General features: G+C 46.6%; 1 protein-coding gene across 5 annotated transcripts in view; it reads right to left on the bottom strand.

The window, feature by feature from the left end:
* Positions 1 to 19362, bottom strand: part of LOC119174539 (SAM and SH3 domain-containing protein 1) — a 347279-nt gene that overhangs the window by 99211 nt on the left and 228706 nt on the right. For all 5 annotated transcript variants that reach the window (XM_037425489.2, XM_075895480.1, XM_075895481.1 and 2 more), the window contains 2 exons: positions 2867 to 2994; positions 840 to 890 (listed from right to left, as the gene is read on the bottom strand). In XM_037425489.2, the coding sequence (XP_037281386.2) occupies positions 840 to 890; positions 2867 to 2994 (179 nt within the window). The remainder of the gene's footprint in view (positions 1 to 839; positions 891 to 2866; positions 2995 to 19362) is intronic.

Here is a 19362-nt window from a genome sequence, read left to right as displayed (position 1 = left end):
CTCTCACACTCTCCCCCTTTCTCTTTGTGAGTTTAAACAATCGGGGCATGCGTCTCGCATAAACGAAAGCATCACCCGTTCCCACTCCCACCGGCGCGTGCTTGTATTACGCAACATCCGCAATCCGAGAAGAACACGGGGCCGCGCGAAAGCTAGAGCGTGCCCCCGGGTCGCGTATCTCTCCAGCACCACACCCCGAGGAGGAAACCTTTCATCTCTCACCAGAAGCAGCGCGGCTGTCATATCTCTCCCTTATCGCTTCTTCGAGCACCCGGCCGCCGCTGACAACGAGGAAGAAGGAGGCCGTGAAAGATAAGCGAGAATCGAAAACGCGAAGGGAAAAAAAAGCAATCTCCATAATAAAACAAACACATTAACGAGCCCCTCGAGCATGACGTGCAAACAAACCAACGAGTCTATCGCGGGAGCGCATTGAGATGCGATCCGGCGCACGCAACAAGCACGCTTTGGTCACGTGGTGCACGTACCACCTCCTCTTAGGGTCAAAGGCACGAGACAACGGGTCAACAGAAGACTGAGAGAGAGAGAGAGAGAGAGAGAGAGAGAGAGAGAGAGAGAGAGAGAGAGAGAGAGAGAGAGAGAGAGAGAGAGAGAGAGAGAGAAGAAACAGTGAACGTTGAAGAAAAATGCAAGCGCGGTTGGAGAACGACAGGCCTGATTTTAAAGTTGGCTACGCAGGTGTGGGCGCCGAGATTGGCGTGGGCGTTGCGTTGTGAAGGCTGCGGCGGCGGTGTATCCACCATATGATCGAGCGGTGTTGCATCGAACAGGTTGCGTGCATCGTAAACGAAGACGATTGACCGGCAAGGTTCACTCACCTCTTCACGGTTTCGGTTGTTGCGGAATCGCAGGGTGCCCCGTTGTCGAATCTGCGAAAAGAGAAAGTGCGCGGGAAGGGGACACGGAAGAACAATTTATATTAATTTTGTTTTCGCTCAAAGTGAAAGCCAGTGCCCTCTTGCTCCTAGAGTCGAAAAACAAAGACTGAGAAAACAAAGCAAGCTTCAGAGGAACACTGCTATGTGACACTGTCGTACGTGAATGCCTGAGCTATAGGGTGCCTGAGCTGCTATTTATATACATTTTTAACTGGTTCGGGACGATTATCATGCTGATCCTTTAGACTAAGTTATATATGAATTTACCGTTAGTTGTACTGGTCTTGCACTTGGTTTGATATCTTAACTGAGCTAATTTCTTCGTAGACGATGTGAGCTATACAATGGAATACGGTCTCGGCAGAGGAGACTTCTTCGAAGAAGGAGACGACATAATTTGCTGAAAACATCTATATTTACACACTAACGTTGATTAAATCAAAGTTTAGCAGGTAATTATTCAGCAAGTAACAACGCGTACAATTTTTTTCGTTAATATGACGGAATAAAAGGTTCATTCATTTGCAAATATTTATTTTATTTATTTATTTACAACATACTGCAGGCCAACATGGGCCCAGACAGGAAGGGCACAATTACATAACAAAACGTATAAGATTAAAAATAAAAACAAAAAATAAGCACACAGACACATACATTTCCACTTAAACGTTATACATTACAATGTAATCTGGTACATCAATTGAACTTAATCAATTAACAAAAATGGCAGTGCTTCTATTCATTAAAAGTGCGAGAGAAAAAAAAGAAAACTTGAAGGTGTTGGTTCTTGTTTGATATGAAGTAAGGGACTCAAAGTGATAATGTCTGGTTAGTCTTGTTGCTAACGATGTAGATACGGAGCTGGTTGAAACGATAGTTTGTTACATTTAAGGAGAAAAATAAATTCAAGCCTGAATATTTTATGTCACATTTTCAAAGTTTGCACACCATTGTATACTATCCTTGAGAGCTGTCGGTTTGCCGTTGCTTCAGAATTTAGAAAAACTAATTACCAGAGCCTTGCTCCGAAGCATTTCAAATGCATACATATTGTGGTTGGCGTGAGGATCCCAAACGGCGCAAGCGCACTCCAATTTGGCCCTGATTGGTGCTTTTCACTGTGCAAGCACTGTGCAAGAAGTTTGGTTTCTGGCGGCGCCTGTTTTAGCTTATGTCGCAGAATACAAAATTTGCGAAAAGAACGGAAGCATGAATGTTACTAATATGAGAATTCCAGCTGAGGTTGTTAGTTAAGGTCACTCCCAAATACTTATATTCATTCACCTCAACAAGAGAGTTGGTTGGAAGACTGTAAGAAAACAACCGTCTATGTCTTTTTTTCGTTGTATGCATAAATACTGTTTTCTTTTTTATTTATTTAGCTTCATGTCTCATCGCTTGCACCATGAATGAACGATATGATGCATGGCTAGTGCTTAAAAGTTCCCAGTCCTCTCGACAAACAACCTCGTGGTACAATATGCAGTCATCTGCAAATTTCATAATTTGAACTGGCCCTGGGATAACGTCAACGATGCCATGCTATGCACCTTTTTAATTGGTAAAGGACGATTGTCCTGATAGTTTCTTAGAATAAGTTACATTTAAATATCCCGTTAGTTGTAAGGATCTTGCAGTCGACAAGGATGAAAGCTAAACAAGGGAATTGTCTATCTATCTATATGCAGTGTGCCACAGGATACTGCCACGTGCTTCAATAAGTGGGCCATGCAACATGCGTGAACAATTATAGTTTTCACATACAAGACAAGAGTGAGTGAGTGAGTGAGTGAGTTAGTTAGTCAGTCAGTCAGTCAGTCAGTTAGTTGGTTAGTTAGTTAGTTAGTTGGTTAGTTAGTTAGTTAGTGAGTGAGCGAGTGAGTGAGCTACGCTAAAAACTGTAGCGCTCTTCGTCGTTGCATCCCAGTTCCATTCGCAAAGATCGACCATTCGGCGAGACCCACCCTGTTCAGCGCCTGGTCTCCGGTCATGTGACCCTCTCGGACGGCCAGCATGAGCTGTAGACACCGGTCGTCGGTCAGCAGCTCTTCGTCCAGGCCCGGCTGCTGCAGCCCCGACGAGGGTGGCGACACTGCAGCAAAAGAGCGAGCGACAGCATTCAGCAAAAGGCCGCACAATGATACGTCGTCAAGCACACACACACAGAGAGCAGCGAAATGCCACCACCAAAATGGCGTATTAATTTCAAACACCTTAGGGCTCAGAGGCGGAAAAAAATCCAAATTACATGCGCCTGTCCGTAACCCCGGCCTTCTCGAGTTACCAACGCTTATGACGGAGAAGAGAAACGAAGCATGCGTTCCAAAAAAAAAAAAAATGAAGAAAGAATGAATGCGCCCTTGCACAACCTAGAAAATCAGAGTATGCAAGGTTTGGCGTGTAAGGACCTGGTGCCTGTATGATCGATATCTATCTATCTATCTATCTATCTATCTATCTATCTATCTATCTATCTATCTATCTATCTATCTATCTATCTATCTATCTATCTATCTATCTATCTATCTATCTATCTATCTATCTATCTATCTATCTATCTATCTATCTATCTATCTATCTATCTATCTATCTATCTATCTATCTATCTATCTATCTATCTATCTATCTATCTATCTATCTATCTATCTATCTATCTATCTATCTATCTATCTATCTATCTATCTATCAATCAATCAATCTATGTTTATTTATTTATGTCTTTCCATTCTGTCGCGTTGCGCAATGTTTCCGCCTAGCTGTTTCATTCCGCCGTGCAACCGGAATTCAGACGGAATTAACCGTAAATACTGCACTATTTGCATAACGCGGTAGCAAGAGCCAAAGTCTGTCGGGACGCGAACGCATTATATTAACTTTAGCATAACGCCCTCCAGAGTAAAAATGGCGCCATCTCACCGGATAGTCTTACCCGCGACCAAGTGAAACCACGCAAGACTTTCATGGATGTCTTTCGAAGGATGTATCGGTAAGCTCTGAAAATACTACCGTACAGGTCCCTAACTGTTTTTCGAATTTTTGAAGAATTCCATTGCTTCATAAGTTCAAGCCCTCAGAACTTAGATTTAGAAGTAGCATTATGCAAGCCTGGTACAAACTGATTTCTATGTAGTTTTCTTACAGTCAAAACTACAATCCGAAGTCCTCCAATGTACCGCGTCCACATTGCAAGTAAAAGTTTTGGCACGTGATAACCCTCTATATATCAGACATCATAGCGTCTTTCACTCAACCATTCACACCAAGCGCCCCATGTCCCAGTGACGATTGATTACGCGTGTTTGGCCTCACGCACGACATGGACGCGATATTATGGATGGGTTCATATAGCTTAGGGATAAACACGAAATGAACACACAGAAATGTCGTACTATCCATGCATAGTCATCGATAGATGACAGGCGATGACTCTATCATTTATTGATGCTGCAGCCAAATCATTCGGGCGCAATATGCGGGTGTATAGTTGGATACTTATATCGCGTATTAACTTGGCTTATATCAGTTCGCCATAAATTACAGCGGTAAGGTGCGGGCTAAACGTTAAAAGCCACCGACCCTTGGCATCCATACGCCTACCTTCGGCTGTTACCTTTCAGCCACGTGCGCGCACCGTCATTTTACTATTATTTTTGTGCAAGTCTAGTATGCAGTCGATCAGGTATCGAGAAGCTTTGCGGAGCCATTCGTCACCGCTGAGAATGCCTAATACAATACGGCGTTTCGTAACCAAGCGTCGTTAACGATTAGTGTTGTGAATTTTTTTCGATACGAAGTGTCGTAGTTGCCCGATTTGTGTTTGAGGAACGTTATCAGAATTCGGAAAGTAACTTCCATTCTTTGAACACATTCCTTCAATTTAAACTAGACTGATAGGCACACGAACGTATAGACGCCTTTCAATATATGACGTGACTATGACGTCACGTGCATACAATCAGCTCTGTCAAAAGGTTGCATCATCAACAGTCCTTTTTGTTGAGGCTCCGTTCTGCATGTTTTTTTTCCTTCTCTTCACGTCCACAGTTGTCATTTTCTCGATGAAGGAAAAGTTAGTAATAATAACTTGATATTAACCTTGAGTGTCTTTTAAAAAACGACAGGCAAAGGTTCAGCTAAACTCGCACGTGGTGCTGTCCTTCGCGGCGACAGAACTAGCACGACTGACGCACGTCATCGATTACTGCAAAGCGGAAATGCCATAGAACGCTGCGGCCACAACGCGGCGACGTGTCAGTATAATACCCCTGTCACACGGGCACCCATGAAGACCGTTTAACTCCCTCGTCTTTACGACAACGAATATGCGGTCGGTGTCACACGGCCACCCTTACGCAAACGAAGGTGAACGGAGCATTTCGCAAAGGACGTTCAACGATCTCCCTTCGCAGCAAAACGAGGTACTCTCGTCCTCAGCAGTCTGAAGGTTAGAGAAAAATTTCGAGCACTAAGTAGCCGCAGTGAAAGAATAATACATTTTAGCAATATTAAACGTTCTTTCGTTGTATTACTCATTCATAACGCGTGTTTGTTTACAATATTTACGCCCGCCAGAGTTCACTTACTCTCAACACCGATTCCCTACACACCGTGCCTCGCGAGTCGGGCCGGCCGGCGCCAGCCGATCAACGTCATTATTAGCGCAATATCGCACCACATCCTCACGTCGTCCGCTGTGTCACTCAAGGCTGAAGAACACAAAATGTGCGCTCACGAGGCAAGGAAACGTAAGAACTTTCGTACCGGGCATGTACACAGGCAACAAAACAACTAGAAGCACAATGTGGCCAGCGTCACTAGCAGCATTGCTACATTTATCAAATGCGTTTTTATTTGAAATTATTTTTGATGGTTTGTTAGTCGCATACTTACTTAATAGTGCTTTTTTGTAAAAACCGCATAACGAGGATTCACAAAAAATCAAAAGGGATCAAATTGGAATACTTTTCCGAAAATCAAACAGCGCCAGCTGAGCCCCCTCGCGGCAACTGTTACAACCTCGTCATTGCCGTCACGATGCCGTGTAACACTGCCACAACTCCTTCTCCGTCGAACCCCCTAGGAGAGATTTACGTTGACGGCGTTCAACGGAGTTTGGTGGTGGCCGTGTGACAGGGGTATAAGAGAGAAAGAAGTCGGGGGTTGGCGAAAGGTTGCCATGGGTAATAGAGTCATAACACTGTTACGCAAGCATATCGCGATAAGAAACTAGTGAAACACGTAGGTTCCCCACTTGAAGCATCCAAATGCGCATCTATCATTGTATATTTTGAGTTGTCACCGACATGCCATATAACAATAGGTACTATATAAAGAGGTACAAAACAAGTGAACAATTTAATAGTCGCACGAAACACACACACACACACACACACACACACACACACACACACACACACACACACACACACACACACACACACACACACACACGCGGTGGATACACTGCATCAGTAGCGGATCACGAAACATTCTACATGCAGGGAATTCGATGAATCGAAGATTTCATATTCGAAAGCATATTCAGGAGATTTCGCAACTATTCCATGCATAAAGTGATTCATTATACGTCACTTCAATATAAGCGAGTTTCTTTCCTTAAACAAATTGTCAACTAAAACACTAAGCTTGTGAGCGCTGACACTCGATCTTGTCTTGCAAATTCCCAAGAACGCTTGCCTGTGTTTACCATCTCTGCGTAACGTAAGGCCACCGCAGTCACCGGATGCGCGAGACGTTTCACAACAATTCGAAAGCTCCCGCTTGAAGTTTTTGTAATCACCCCCTATAGTAAACACGCAAGGCCTCGGAACTCTGGCCGCGCGGAAGCGTGTTGCGTGTGCCAGGGCAAAAAAAAAAAAAAAAAACATTCCTCACCCGTGCGTCAATGCATACATTACAAAGGATAGAGGATACATCCGCCTGTTCCGAGGAGACCGGAAAGCTTCGAGTGTCCGTGCTTTATAAACGGTGCACGAGTTCTCAAACAGCGCACGGAACAGGACCTGCAGGGTTTCGCAGTGTCTCAGTACAGAAGGTCGACCGTAACCAGGCAAACGCGTTTCAAAATACAGTTTCCAGGGGCGCTAAAGTGAAACAACAAATCAGTTTAGACTGACGAGTTATACTAGGAAAACACTGCACTAGTTAACCTCGCCACCGTAAGATTTAGCAATAGGAAGAAAACACTGCCCCGCCGCGGTGGTCTAGTGGCTAAGGTACTCGGCTGCTGACCCGCAGGTCGCGGGTTCAAATCCCGGCTGCGGCGGCTGCATTTCCGATGGAGGCGGAAATGTCGAGGCCCGTGTGCTCAGATTTGGGTGCACGTTAAAGAACCCCAGGTGGTCAAAATTTCCGGAGCCCTCCACTACGGCGTCTATCATAATCATATAGTGGTTTTGGGACGTTAAACCCCACAAATCAATCAATCAATAGGAAGAAAACAAAAACAATGTCATAGTTCCGGCTTTTAAATTTCGCGCCAAAATCTGCGCACGCGACGTCACAGACGTGAAAGCTTTTCTGCTTCTTTTTCTTTTTTCGTATTTAGACGAAATTGGCAGTATCACATTTACCTGGGTTACCCCTTTGCCTTTCTCTACCATATGTCTCTTTCCCTCTTGAAACATGGTGTGTTAACCACGGCTGCATAAAAAGACGACGAGTTTCATGTTCACCGATTAAGAACAACGGAGCGACGCACTGAAACGTTTCTTTCAAACAATGTGAACACACGAGAATTCTAGGCGTGCACTTGTGTGATTTATTTGTCTGTTTAGGCTACGCCGCGCATTAAGCGAGGGCGACCCCATCTAACTGTACTGCCATCGCAATCGCAGGTCCTAACAAACGCCATCGAAATATGAGTCGTCACATCCTTTGGTGCCGGAATTTGAAAATGGGACTCCCACCTCCACTTTCACTTCGCTTGTCCTCTCGCTTATCAAGCGTCTTTTCGCAGCAAGCGCTGTTCTTTTGGAATTGCGACAGATGAACACCATAAAAATCGTTCATCGCGCACGACAGCGATGCCTAAAGATCTGCCTGCCTGCCCACTAGCCTGCATGCCCACCCACCTAGCATTGTCTAGACCTAGCATTGCCTAACTAAAGTCTAGCGACGAATATAAACAACCGATTTAACCAACCCGCATTCCCTATAGTTAAGGGCTGCAAACAACCTATAACCAACCAGATTAGTCTTCAAAATCGTCCAGTTATACACTGTTTCAAGCCTTGAGCGGCTTGAAAGCAGCCATGGACCACTGCTAACGTTCGTGTCAGCGGCCATCTCCCTGCGGGAGCTCAGCTTTCCCCTCTCCACCAGACTATACCTCCTCACCCTGCGATGTCTTGAAGGCGTGGGCCGGGAGCGTCTTTGTGAAGTGCGCTCGTGCTACGCATTTGACATTTTCGTAGGTGTTTCTCATCAGCAGAGTACGTGGTCCAAATGCCTGCCCCCTTTCTGGTGGGTGGAGCACTAAGACTTCACGTCACCTGATTCGCGGCAAGAGTGGTCTCCGCCTTCTTAGGACTGACGTGTGCACAAAACGACGGGCTATAAAAGCCCTATAGACATTTGTAAATATGCACTCAATCTCTGCTGAATCTCTGTACAGTTTCATCAGCTTTCTTGTCATGTAAATAAACCTTCGTTCTATCTCCAAGAACGCCTTTCCTCACTGGCGAGCATCGGCTATGTGGACGACGGCCGGGAGCCAGCAACCCTAAAGAAAACCCGCCCTACCTGCCATCGACTTCATACCCCTAACAGCGCCCACTATGTGGCCTTAAAGGAACAGGCGCAGTATCATGTGTGCCTTTTGTAGTGGGTGACTGGCTTTAAAATAAGCAATCATAATAACTCCTTGTTCTGACGCCCGATGGCCATGTCCGACGCACCATATAACGGCAGTATTTCATGCTGTATTGTGAAACATGTACACAGGACGCGTGTGTTTATAAAGTATGAAAGTTGCTTTCACTGCATTTCCAAGCACAGGAAGTTGTTTCCACTGCGTTCACAGGCAGAGGCATGGCTGTCGAGACAATTCTCGTCCTGTAAGCCCTTCATTCATGCAGGGCATACACTTGTTGATCGCTTGCCAGGCTTAACTGCTTCATCCAATTTCTCTCTGAACGCCCGTATTTATGGGAATTCATGCAGGAAGTTTACATCGCAGTTCAGTTTCTTAAAGATCGTTTTTTCTGTATAATACCCGTACAGAGTATCGCGCAGGGTACTGTACAAGGATCTACTAAATGTGCTCTTCCCGCCTTCGTTGTACCGGTCACTGTACTCCGATCCTCAGCCTCACGATGTGTCAAAACGAGTTAGCAGAAAAAATTGTACTTTCCACCGAATTCTGCAACATTCATCTATAAACTCCACTTTGAGACATTGCCGGTTAACACATGGTGAAAAACAAAAGTACTTTTGTTCCTTCTGTCAACTGCCGTCTATGTAATGTGCCCGAAACGATTGAACATTGCTTTGTTAGCAACAAAAAACGCGCTTCTGTATTGGGATGTCCTTCAGCGAGCACTGAAAAAAACGTTTTGTCATTTATTTTCACACCATACGTTATCTCCTACCAGCATCGCATGATGAAGTGCCACATGATACGTTTTTCTCACGGGTATGCGCAACTTATGGAAGACGCATATGTAGGACCGTAATGTAGAACACCACCTCTTCTAGCACACACTTCTTTCGAAAGGCTATTCACATCAAGGACGTTTATGACGACCTAGACATTACACGGGACTGGTACTTCATCTTGGTGAGGTGTTTGGCCTCACCCCTTTCTTGTTTGTGTAAGACCATGAGAAGAACTATTGATGCGAAGAACTCATGCTGTCTTAGCCATTGCGTGTATCTTAGTAACGCTTGAGCGCTTATAGTAGCCAAGTGATTGTAAATTCGTTTGTTTCATTTGGTCTTTATTACGCAAATCCTTAATTGAATCCCGAGAAAAAAAAAGAGAGGCATGGTTGTGTGGTAGATTAGTTAGGTAATCTACCACACAACCATGCCTATCTTTCTTTTTCTCGGAATTTAATGAAAGACCTACTGACGTACTAAAGCGAGTGAAAAACATGTGTATACCACCCAATGTGAAAACCTTCTTTTTAAAACTTCATACGGGAACCTTGCCAGTAAAAACGTGGCTTGAAGAGAGAGGGATGTATGTACCATGGGGAAGCAGCTGTCTCCTGTGTAACAAACCTGAGACCATTGAACGTGTGTTTATTGATTGTAAGAACGCTATTTTCTTTTGGGACATTTTACAGAGGACTTTAAAAAAAGATTTACCTCTTACTTCATATGGAATTCGTTTTTTTGCCTTGTGATAGTTCTGTGCAAAATTTGGATGTTATATTTTTACTTGGTCTTCATTCGGTTTGGCGTAGTATGCTATCGTACAGACACTGTGATGTGAGAGTTCTATCCGTTAATGAGTGTTTCGTGGAAGCTGTTATAAAAGTGCGAGATGTGTATAAGACTACCGACTGTGTTGAAGATGTAATATCTTTGTTTGACGCGTTATCACGCATGAAACACGTGTGATAGTGATTGTCATATTAGCTTGACCTGAGTCAAGAAGGCAATAAAGGAAAAAAAAATGGTTGTGTGGTAGAACACCCATTTGCCACACAAAGAACCCGGGTTCGGTCCCCACACACCCGACATTTTTTTAACTTTATTTGCATGTTTCTCAAATTTTCGGTCACGCAAGGATGATTTTTCGCTCACAACTAACGACGCCGATGGCAGAACTTCAGCGAAACAAGGTTCCTAACACTTTCGCGTTAATATTTTTGTATGTGTGCACCTAAATGATAAAATGATTGAATGACGCTGTTTTGTGTTGATCTTGAAGTTTTCGTGTAAGCACACGGGGCAAAAATGATAAACACACGGACAGGTACAATCTGTTTTTTTCAACACCTACACCAAAACCCGCAGATCTGCACAATCTAGTAAAAAAATCATGAACAGCGCACATGACACCCCTCGCTCAATGATCTGAAGACAGGAACGAACTTTAGTAGTTTATCAAGACAACCGATTGGTGCTGTTACGCCTGCGAGTCCACACCTAACGTCCATGCCTCCGAAAAAGGCAATCTGTGTCAAGGCCAGCACGCGAGCCCGCCTGACGCGATCAACTCAACAACGTCATCACGCGGCGGCGCCTGATTGTCGCGCAATGCACAGCGAGTCCCCTCAGCCCAAGAGCCCGTCGTAGCAATCGGCGCCTTCCACTCTGGCGAGTCTTACGCAATGCGTAGCGACGTCACTGGTCCTTGGCTGCAACCATAGTGTTTCTCAAAATCAATCGTTCAGCGACCATGGGAATGATGGGTAGTACACACATTTGCCTAGTCTTCGTACTTGCGGGCGGCATATCGTACTTGCGGCTTCGCTTATTGCTGTGTTTCGGTTTTGTTTTGCAAGAAAGACTGAACCCTTTTGAACCTTGTGAGCCGATTTGGAAAGTAAGTGTAAAAAAATAGAACGGCGAAGCGCAACCGCTGAACATTTACTAATACTTGTTTCGTAAGTAAACGGCTCCAAGCCACACGAACACACACGGAGCCAAAAGCAGGCCAAAAGTACGAATATTAGACAAATGTGTGTACTACCCATCATTCCCATGCTCACTGAAGCGCCGTGCGTTGCAGCTCCCATAGACACTAGCGCCAGAGTTCCCTCTAGTAAGTATTGTAGGAAACTCTATGGCTACAACCGCGCGCAGCGGCTCCGGATTTGATGAGAATGACGCGGCCCAGCGGCGAGCCCCATTGGAGGATTCTGACCTCACGACCAGCGGCGCTTCTGGTTGGACGTTTGGTTACTCAAAGGATCCTCCCGGTGCCTTAAAAACAGCCCTGTGGCGCGTCGTCAGCAGTAGATCTATATATGTGTCAGAGAAGAGAGCTTGGCTCTTCGAGTCTCCAAACTGTCGGCCCCAGTGCCGAAATTGCAACGCCTCTATTACTTTGCTGTACATAAACCTTGCTTTAAGTCACCGTCGTCTCGTCCGCTCATCTATCAGCTCTGCGCAGAAGCAGTCGCGAGCTGAGAAACCTACGCTACCAAACGGCTGGTGACCTTCCCGGCGGAGTTCATAGCAGTGGCGCCTTCGGGACCGTGTTAGCGTCGCCCGGATTACGTAACAGTGACTGACGCACTCTTCTTTTAATGATATGTAAAGTTTAACGTCTCAAAACCACCCTATGATTATGAGAGACGCCGTAGTGGAGGGCCGTGGAAATTTCGACCCCCTAGGGTTCTTTAACGTGCACCCAAATCTGAGCACACGGACCTACTGCATTTCCGCCTCCATCGGAAACGCAGCCGCCGCAGCCGGGATTCAAACCCGCGACGTACGGGTCAGCAGCCGAGTACCTTAGCCGCTGGACCACCGCGGAGGGCGCACTTTTCTTCAAGTTTGTCAATGTAGCAAGCTTCCATCGTCTCTCTCGAAGTTCAGTTGCGATGCCCATTTTTCACAGCGCTGCATGCACAGTCATTCCAAAGCAGCGCTAAAGAACTCCAAGATGAATATGTTCCAATTATTGGCATATTCGGAGTTCTTCTTCTTTGTGTCCCCTACGTAAATATTTTTATTTTTTATCGCATTCTACATACATTCACTACGGAGGAAGCAGATCCCCCACAGGCCAATGTAGTTCGGCATATTTATCAAAATGGTTACACATATGCACTGTTGTTGCAGTCACATCATCGTTATCACCTATATTTATATTTCTTGAGTTTTTTTTAGGACTCAACACCACGTAATGATTACCACGCAGTTCTAAGACGGCTACACCCCAAGACTAATTGTTTCGCATTTAGCACTCCGATTAAAAAAAAAACCGTATTGTACATTATTACACCCACATGCGTACTGTGACATTGCTATAGCTGATATGATAAGACGAGGTTCTCTTGGTGCTGCATATTCAATGTGGCAATATTACCAGGCTAGTTCTCAATCTCTACCACTTTTTTTTCCAAATGCACGTTCGAGGCACAACCTGACGGCAACTATATTTCACGGCTATGTACTAAAGCCTGAGCTTTCCTATCAGTAACATGCAGTTGGAATGAAAAACGATTTCAAACAAGAAAAATAGAATAAGCATTTCGGCTGATATATTACAAGCGTCAGCAAAAAAAAAAAAAAAGCTGCCGAAAATGAAGGTGAAACTTGTCAGATTTAGCACCTCGTCTACGTAACGGGTAAGCCAGTAGTCCAGTAAAGCGTTACCGCTCTGATTCGCGTAATTGTCCAAGTCCACGTCTACAAGGAGCATGCGGCGATAAACGCGCGGTGCAGTCCCATTCATCAAGAACAGGTACCTCATCACCATCTGGCCGGGGATCAAGTACACCTGTAGTTTGGTTGGCTGTGCGTCTCTCAAAGCGAGGCAACCTGTACCGTATAGTGACAATACGAAGCAACACCGGTGACCTGGTCGACACATGTCCCACGCGGTGCCTACTCCTGGACAACTCCCGTAAATCGAAGACATCAATATCCGGTCGAACACTGTTCCATTTAGAGACGACAAATGCGCATCCAGCACCAACGGTGCCGCGCTCATGACTACGCCGAACTTGGCCACGTTGTTTTTGTAAGCGGAGACTTACAGCAATAAACTTAATATCGCACCAACCCATGAATAGCACACTTCATGATTGACGGGCACTGAGTACCATTCGTCCCGGGCCTCTATAAATACCAAATCGATCAAGTCGAGTATGGTGTCAACAACCGCATTCCTAGCCGTTGTGCCGGCTGAAACGATGCCAGCGAGCTGGCCTTGAAAGCTGTTGAGTCGAAAGATTTCTCGAAGCTTCCAGAACACGGCACGCAACACCTCCCCGTCGTCGACATTACTGTACTTGCAGAGAGGTTCACCTTCGATCCAGTGAATGACGACGCCGTGAAGGAAGTGGGATTTCATCAGCGCCATCGTGTGGTGAACGAAGCGAGACAGAGCTGTGGCATCTCTCCCCAAAAGGGACAGCTGGGCGTAGTCCCCAATGTAACCACCAATGGACAATAGGATTCGGACGCCAGGAACGCCAGATATGTTGGCGACATCACTGAGCTTTTCCAGTCCGTATACCAGCGGTCGAAGCTCTCAACGCGGCTGATCGGAACGCCGTCGCTGACACCGAATGACCAGTAGACTATGTTTCGGCAGAGGGCAAAGGGTAAGTTTTGCGGCAAGAAATCGTAGATGCCCCCCCCCCCCTCCCCTGTAAAACCTGGCATTGTTATAAAGGCAGAATACGGAGGTAACACTTGACTCGAGTGAAGGAGGGGAGGTCTGCGGACTCACTTTTGGGGTATTGTCCTCCACTATCGGTCCCCTACAACAGTCTTGCGGCACCCCATTCCAGGGATCTACAGTTGACGGGTTCAGAGGTATCGGAAAAGTATACGTAGGTACCATCGTACTACCAGGCCCAGGGTTTGTCGTAGGGCCAGCAGGGCCAACCGTAAGGTTGCTTATGTCTTGTAGAGGCGTTAATAGATAGGAAAGGATGACAGTTCCTAAGGGAATACTCAGTGTTGTCACGATGGCTACGCAGAGGACCCAGATCTTCAGCCATGTAGTTCGATCATTTGTAGCAGGCTCTGCAGACGACGCAGGTGGCTCTTCCACGCCTGACGGACATCCCGTAGGTTCAATACCTGTTGCCATCGATGGCGGTGACACGGAACGAATGTCTTCCATTTCTGCCACGGGATCATGCATCGTAACTACGCGGATGCCTTTGGGTGGTGAAGCTTTCGGAGCCAGTACTGATGAATAGGGGGGTTGTTGCACGCCTGCAGTAAGCGACTTGGGAAGCTCGAATAGAACCAGGTCCACCGGAGGGATTTCCGTGAATTCATCTATCGGGGGAGAGGGCGGATATGACAACGTCCCATTCTTCGAGACCAACGCGGCGCGCACTCTTGGTGGAACAGAGGTCACGCGTCGCCTTCGTGCCCCTGTCATCCTCTGTTGCAGCCGTTCCGGCGCTCGCGCGCGGGAAGTGAACCTGGAGTCCGTGAAAGTGGCGGGAGCTTCGAGTGACGGTGTGCTTCTGGAGGTCATGCCGTCATCCCCGTCTCGGTACAGGACGCGAGTGAAGTGCTGTTGTGCTGCCCGTAGCAAGGTGTCATTCTACCGTTCATCTAGTTCGATCGATTGCACTCGGGATCGGTGGGGTCGTTGAGATGGTGTGCTTGGCCCGGGCGACACTCAACCCCTCACACGGACAGCGCGACCTGTGGCGAGAGGCCTCAATGGGAAACTGGCGTGGCGACGACGGGTGGCCCTGGTGTCATCGTAGAATCGGGTGGGCTCTTCGGACAGTTTTTGTGTACGTGGATATAAAATAAAGGAACTGCCAGCATCAGCCACGTAGCTTCCGTCCTTGGGTGCGCCTCTGAAGGTTCTCTCCGAGCCATGCGGGAGTTCCCAACGCCATCTTGCTTGCGGGGGGCTCCAAGGAGAAGGTGGACTCCAACCCTGTACTTCAGGTCCCGCGGAGGAACGTCCAAATCCAGCTGTCGCAGGAAATGGAAGCGAGCCTTCTTCCGAGCTGTCCATCGTTTCTTCTTCTCTTGCTTCTTCGACGAATAACGCGAGCCCACTGCACGTGAATGGCCCGAAGAAATAACCGAAGCAGCGTTGTGGTAGCAGTGGGCTGAGATAGCTGAAATATTTTACATCTAATGAATTTGGATTTGTCGATGACAGCGTGGAATGTAATCTCTAGAGAAAGAAAAAAGAACAGAATGACGCTGAATTTCACACGTCTTTACTACATTTTATATGCACGATACTTTGTCTCCCTGACACCGTGTGCATTGTTTTTGACCAGGAGTGATGTCAGACGAGCAAGCGATAATTTAAAAGGCGCTGTGCAACACTTTTTGAGCTTGGTCAGAAAACGCTGCCGATCGCTAGCAGTGGCTCCCGACAACACGCGAGCAAAATATTATAGCGCAGCAAGCGTCCTGGAATTCACCATAAATGATAAAAGTCAGCTAAAAATAGCTTTCTCTTCTCTCGACAAATCATAGAAAATAAGCCCAGTAAGCCCTTCTATTAGACATTGGCCGATTTGAACATGGCGCGCTCAGTTGTTACAGAGGCCGCCGCGAGAGGCAGTCACTCGTCCATGCGTGCGTGGGCGATCACACTGAAATAGCTGCGTATTCGAAGAAAAAAAAGAAAAAGATACTCAAGATCACGAGGCACGAATGCCATTTTTCGTTTGCCCCTCCCATTCCTCTCTGCTCAGCTTCCAGCGCTTTCGTAGGGACGGGAGAAGAGAGAATGCGATTGCACCGTATGACAAATCTTTGTAACTCCGCTCGTACTGGACAGATTCTTGAAATTTTCCAGTGCATCAATTGTATGGTTACTCAAAAAAGTGTTTCAGGGCCCCTTTAAGAAAAGGCACGCGAGAGGAATGAAGATTATCGTCGTGGGACAAGAATTTAATTCTATTCGGTAATTTACAGTAACTTCACTCCAAAAGTGTGGAGAGAGGATATAGTTGTGCGGCTGGTGACCGATATCTGCACCATGTCCAGTGTCGTAGTGGTCATCAAGTTTCGATGGAGGCAAAAATGCTTGAGGCCTGTGTGCTTATAGGTGCACATTTTAGAAGGAAAGATGGTCAAAATTCCCGAAGCCCCCCCACTACGGCGTCTCTCCTAATCATATGGTGGTTTATGACATTAAACACCAGCCACTGTATTAATTTAATTTGCGGTTACCATGTGACGAAATAAAAGAAGCAATAGGTAACGAATAAGACTTCGGTTCAAATGATTCAGATATCAATCAGTCACACAGATCCGTCGTTTTCACGATGGTCTAGGAGCAAGCGAAACGGGACATATTACGGCTTCCGTGTTTCTCGCCACTGAACCTAGAGCTGAATAGGAACGCCTCAGGCAGCAGACATAAGGCCCGTTTACATTGACCCGACGAGGGCGCGTTGAGTCGAAATAAACAGGTTTTCTAGACTCGCCCTCCCCATGTATAAGCGGACGCGTCGGGGCGGAGAGTCGTCGCGGCGAGTCCCGTCGACCCGGAGACAGGGGGTAGGTTCACCGAACTCGCCGCGCTCAGAAAGGGCATGTATAACCGGTCGCGCTGAGTTGACGGCTCGTGACCTCTCCCGCCCGTCGCGGTCTCCGCTTCCCCTGTCCCCATCACTCCGACGTTGCTCTTTCTCTGTCGGCCGGTACGCGCACGCTAGGCACGATGACATCCTCGCGGGCTCCACGCACCATGTGGACACATGATGAAATAACGACGTTGCTAGCTTTAGTCAATGAGAAAAAACTGAGTGATTTGCTCGATAGCAAGCGGCAAAAAATAAGGACATATTCATGGACCTGGAAAGATGTTTGAAGGAACAGGGCCTGACGTGGACGTGGGAGCAAATAAGGACCTGTTGGAAGAATTTAAAAAAAACGCTTACGTAAGCCGATAGAAATTTTACTCAAAATTGTATATTGCATTCGAATTGAAATTACAAGCCCTCAGATTAAAAATTCATCGTGTAAGGATATCACCATCCAGTCCAAAAGCCACAGAAATCAGATTAGCCAAACAGGGTGAGCGTTTGAGGCAAGAGGAACACGGTGCACTTAATTGTGGTGGAACTGTACACTTTGTTCCAACAATTGATGAGGGTCTTTAGTCATTTTCATTTAAAAACTGCTTATTGTTTTCAATTTAAAGTTTTCAACGAGGTTCAGGGCGCCGCTTAATTCGTATTAGCGACAAGCCACAACTATTGCAAAAAATGACTCGCGTGTAGGGCTTCAAAGGATTTTCCACAGCATCAGGTACACAAATGAAAGGCGTTACAAGCCATGAATCACGGCGAATTCCTGGAGAGATCAGCCAGGGGTGAACAGGGGACGGTGCGTCAGGCTGCGGATACGCCTGCGGCGAGCGCTGGCCGCAACAGAACCACTGCTGCCATCGCGCTGTGCAGTGTTAGCCAAGACACCAACACAACCATAAAGTACAGCTGGTGCAAACTGAGAAAAAATACCAAGACAGCCATCGCGGTGGCAGAGCGACAACTGCGTAAACAACCGCAGCCCACAGCGGCGAGAGCGCAGGCTTGGACGAGCGGAAACCGGTACCGAAAGACGGGCTTTCGGCTCGCCTCGACGCAAAACGTCGCTGCGATCACCGCTCACCTCAACTCGTCCGTGCGAGTTCATATAAACTCGGGCGCGTCGAGGTAAGCTGAACCCGTCACTCAACTCAGCCCGCCCCCGTCGCGTCCATGTACACGGGCCTATATCGGCAGGAGCCGGAAAACCTCACACTTTGGAATCTCCCAGAGGGACAAACCGAACACTAGTTTTCGACAGTTTAAAAAAAGTAATAAAAACGACTTGTCAAATCATTCGCTTCGGGAAAGAATTCGACAGCAGCCAAAAAAAAAAACAATATTCTCTTCTCTCACATTCCTTTGCTCACGTTAAAGATGCCAGAAAAGTGGTCGGTGGAATTTAAAAAAAGGAAAGAAAGAAAACGCGAAAGGTCAGGCGTTGGGTGACAAATGCACCATAAAGAATAGATAAGGGACCCAGCTTTGGCACTCTTCTCACTCTCCTGGCATTATTGTGTCCAGCTCGTTTTCAGCTTAGCGTTGGACTGAGCATGTGTATGTGTGTGAACGGAAGGGAAGTGGTAGTGGCAGAACAGAGCCCACAACAGAAGTCGAAGTTCTCGAGGGGCATCCGCATTGTCGATGCGACACACCAGCTATGATTTGAAAACGCCAAGGCAGGCCACGTGCGCCATAGTCATCGAGCACAGTGACGAATAACTCCTCTACCCCCGCTCCGCTTCAGAACACCGCAGGCACTTCCATTCACAACTGGCACTTCGGAGTTAGTTTGGAAGCCAGTAGAAATACTTCCCAAAAGAAGTGTGCCATCACCGGAAGGCTTCTCCCACTCTAAGACCACCATAAACCTCACAGCTCACATCACAGAAAAGGGCAGAAAGGATATGGGAAAGCCCGGGACACACGCAGAAAGGACAAAAATAGGCAAGGCCGTTTGGAAAGCGTGGTCGTGCATGCGCGTTAACTACTATGCAAAGTACACTGTGGCATACCCAGAACCGACCCACTTACTGCCTTTCCCTCTTGATTCACGGTGAACGGATCAGTGATCTGCGAATAAGTTATCTGTGAATGAGTCAGTGAGCCGTAAACTCGGCCCTAGAAGTTTTTTTTTTTTAATCTAAGCGACGGCAAAACGAACTCATGTATAACAAGTACTTAAATGCGAACATTTAGAAAAATGCTATGATATGAAGATGTTTTTTTTTTAATATTATTATCTTAGAATCCCTTACTTGGGTGTCATGCCCAGT

This window comes from Rhipicephalus microplus, chromosome 5 (assembly GCF_043290135.1).
Source record: "Rhipicephalus microplus isolate Deutch F79 chromosome 5, USDA_Rmic, whole genome shotgun sequence".
In the NCBI taxonomy this organism is placed as follows: domain Eukaryota; kingdom Metazoa; phylum Arthropoda; class Arachnida; order Ixodida; family Ixodidae; genus Rhipicephalus; species Rhipicephalus microplus.
The sequence above is the reverse complement of the archived record's forward strand: the minus strand, read 5'-3'. Positions and strand labels throughout refer to the sequence as shown.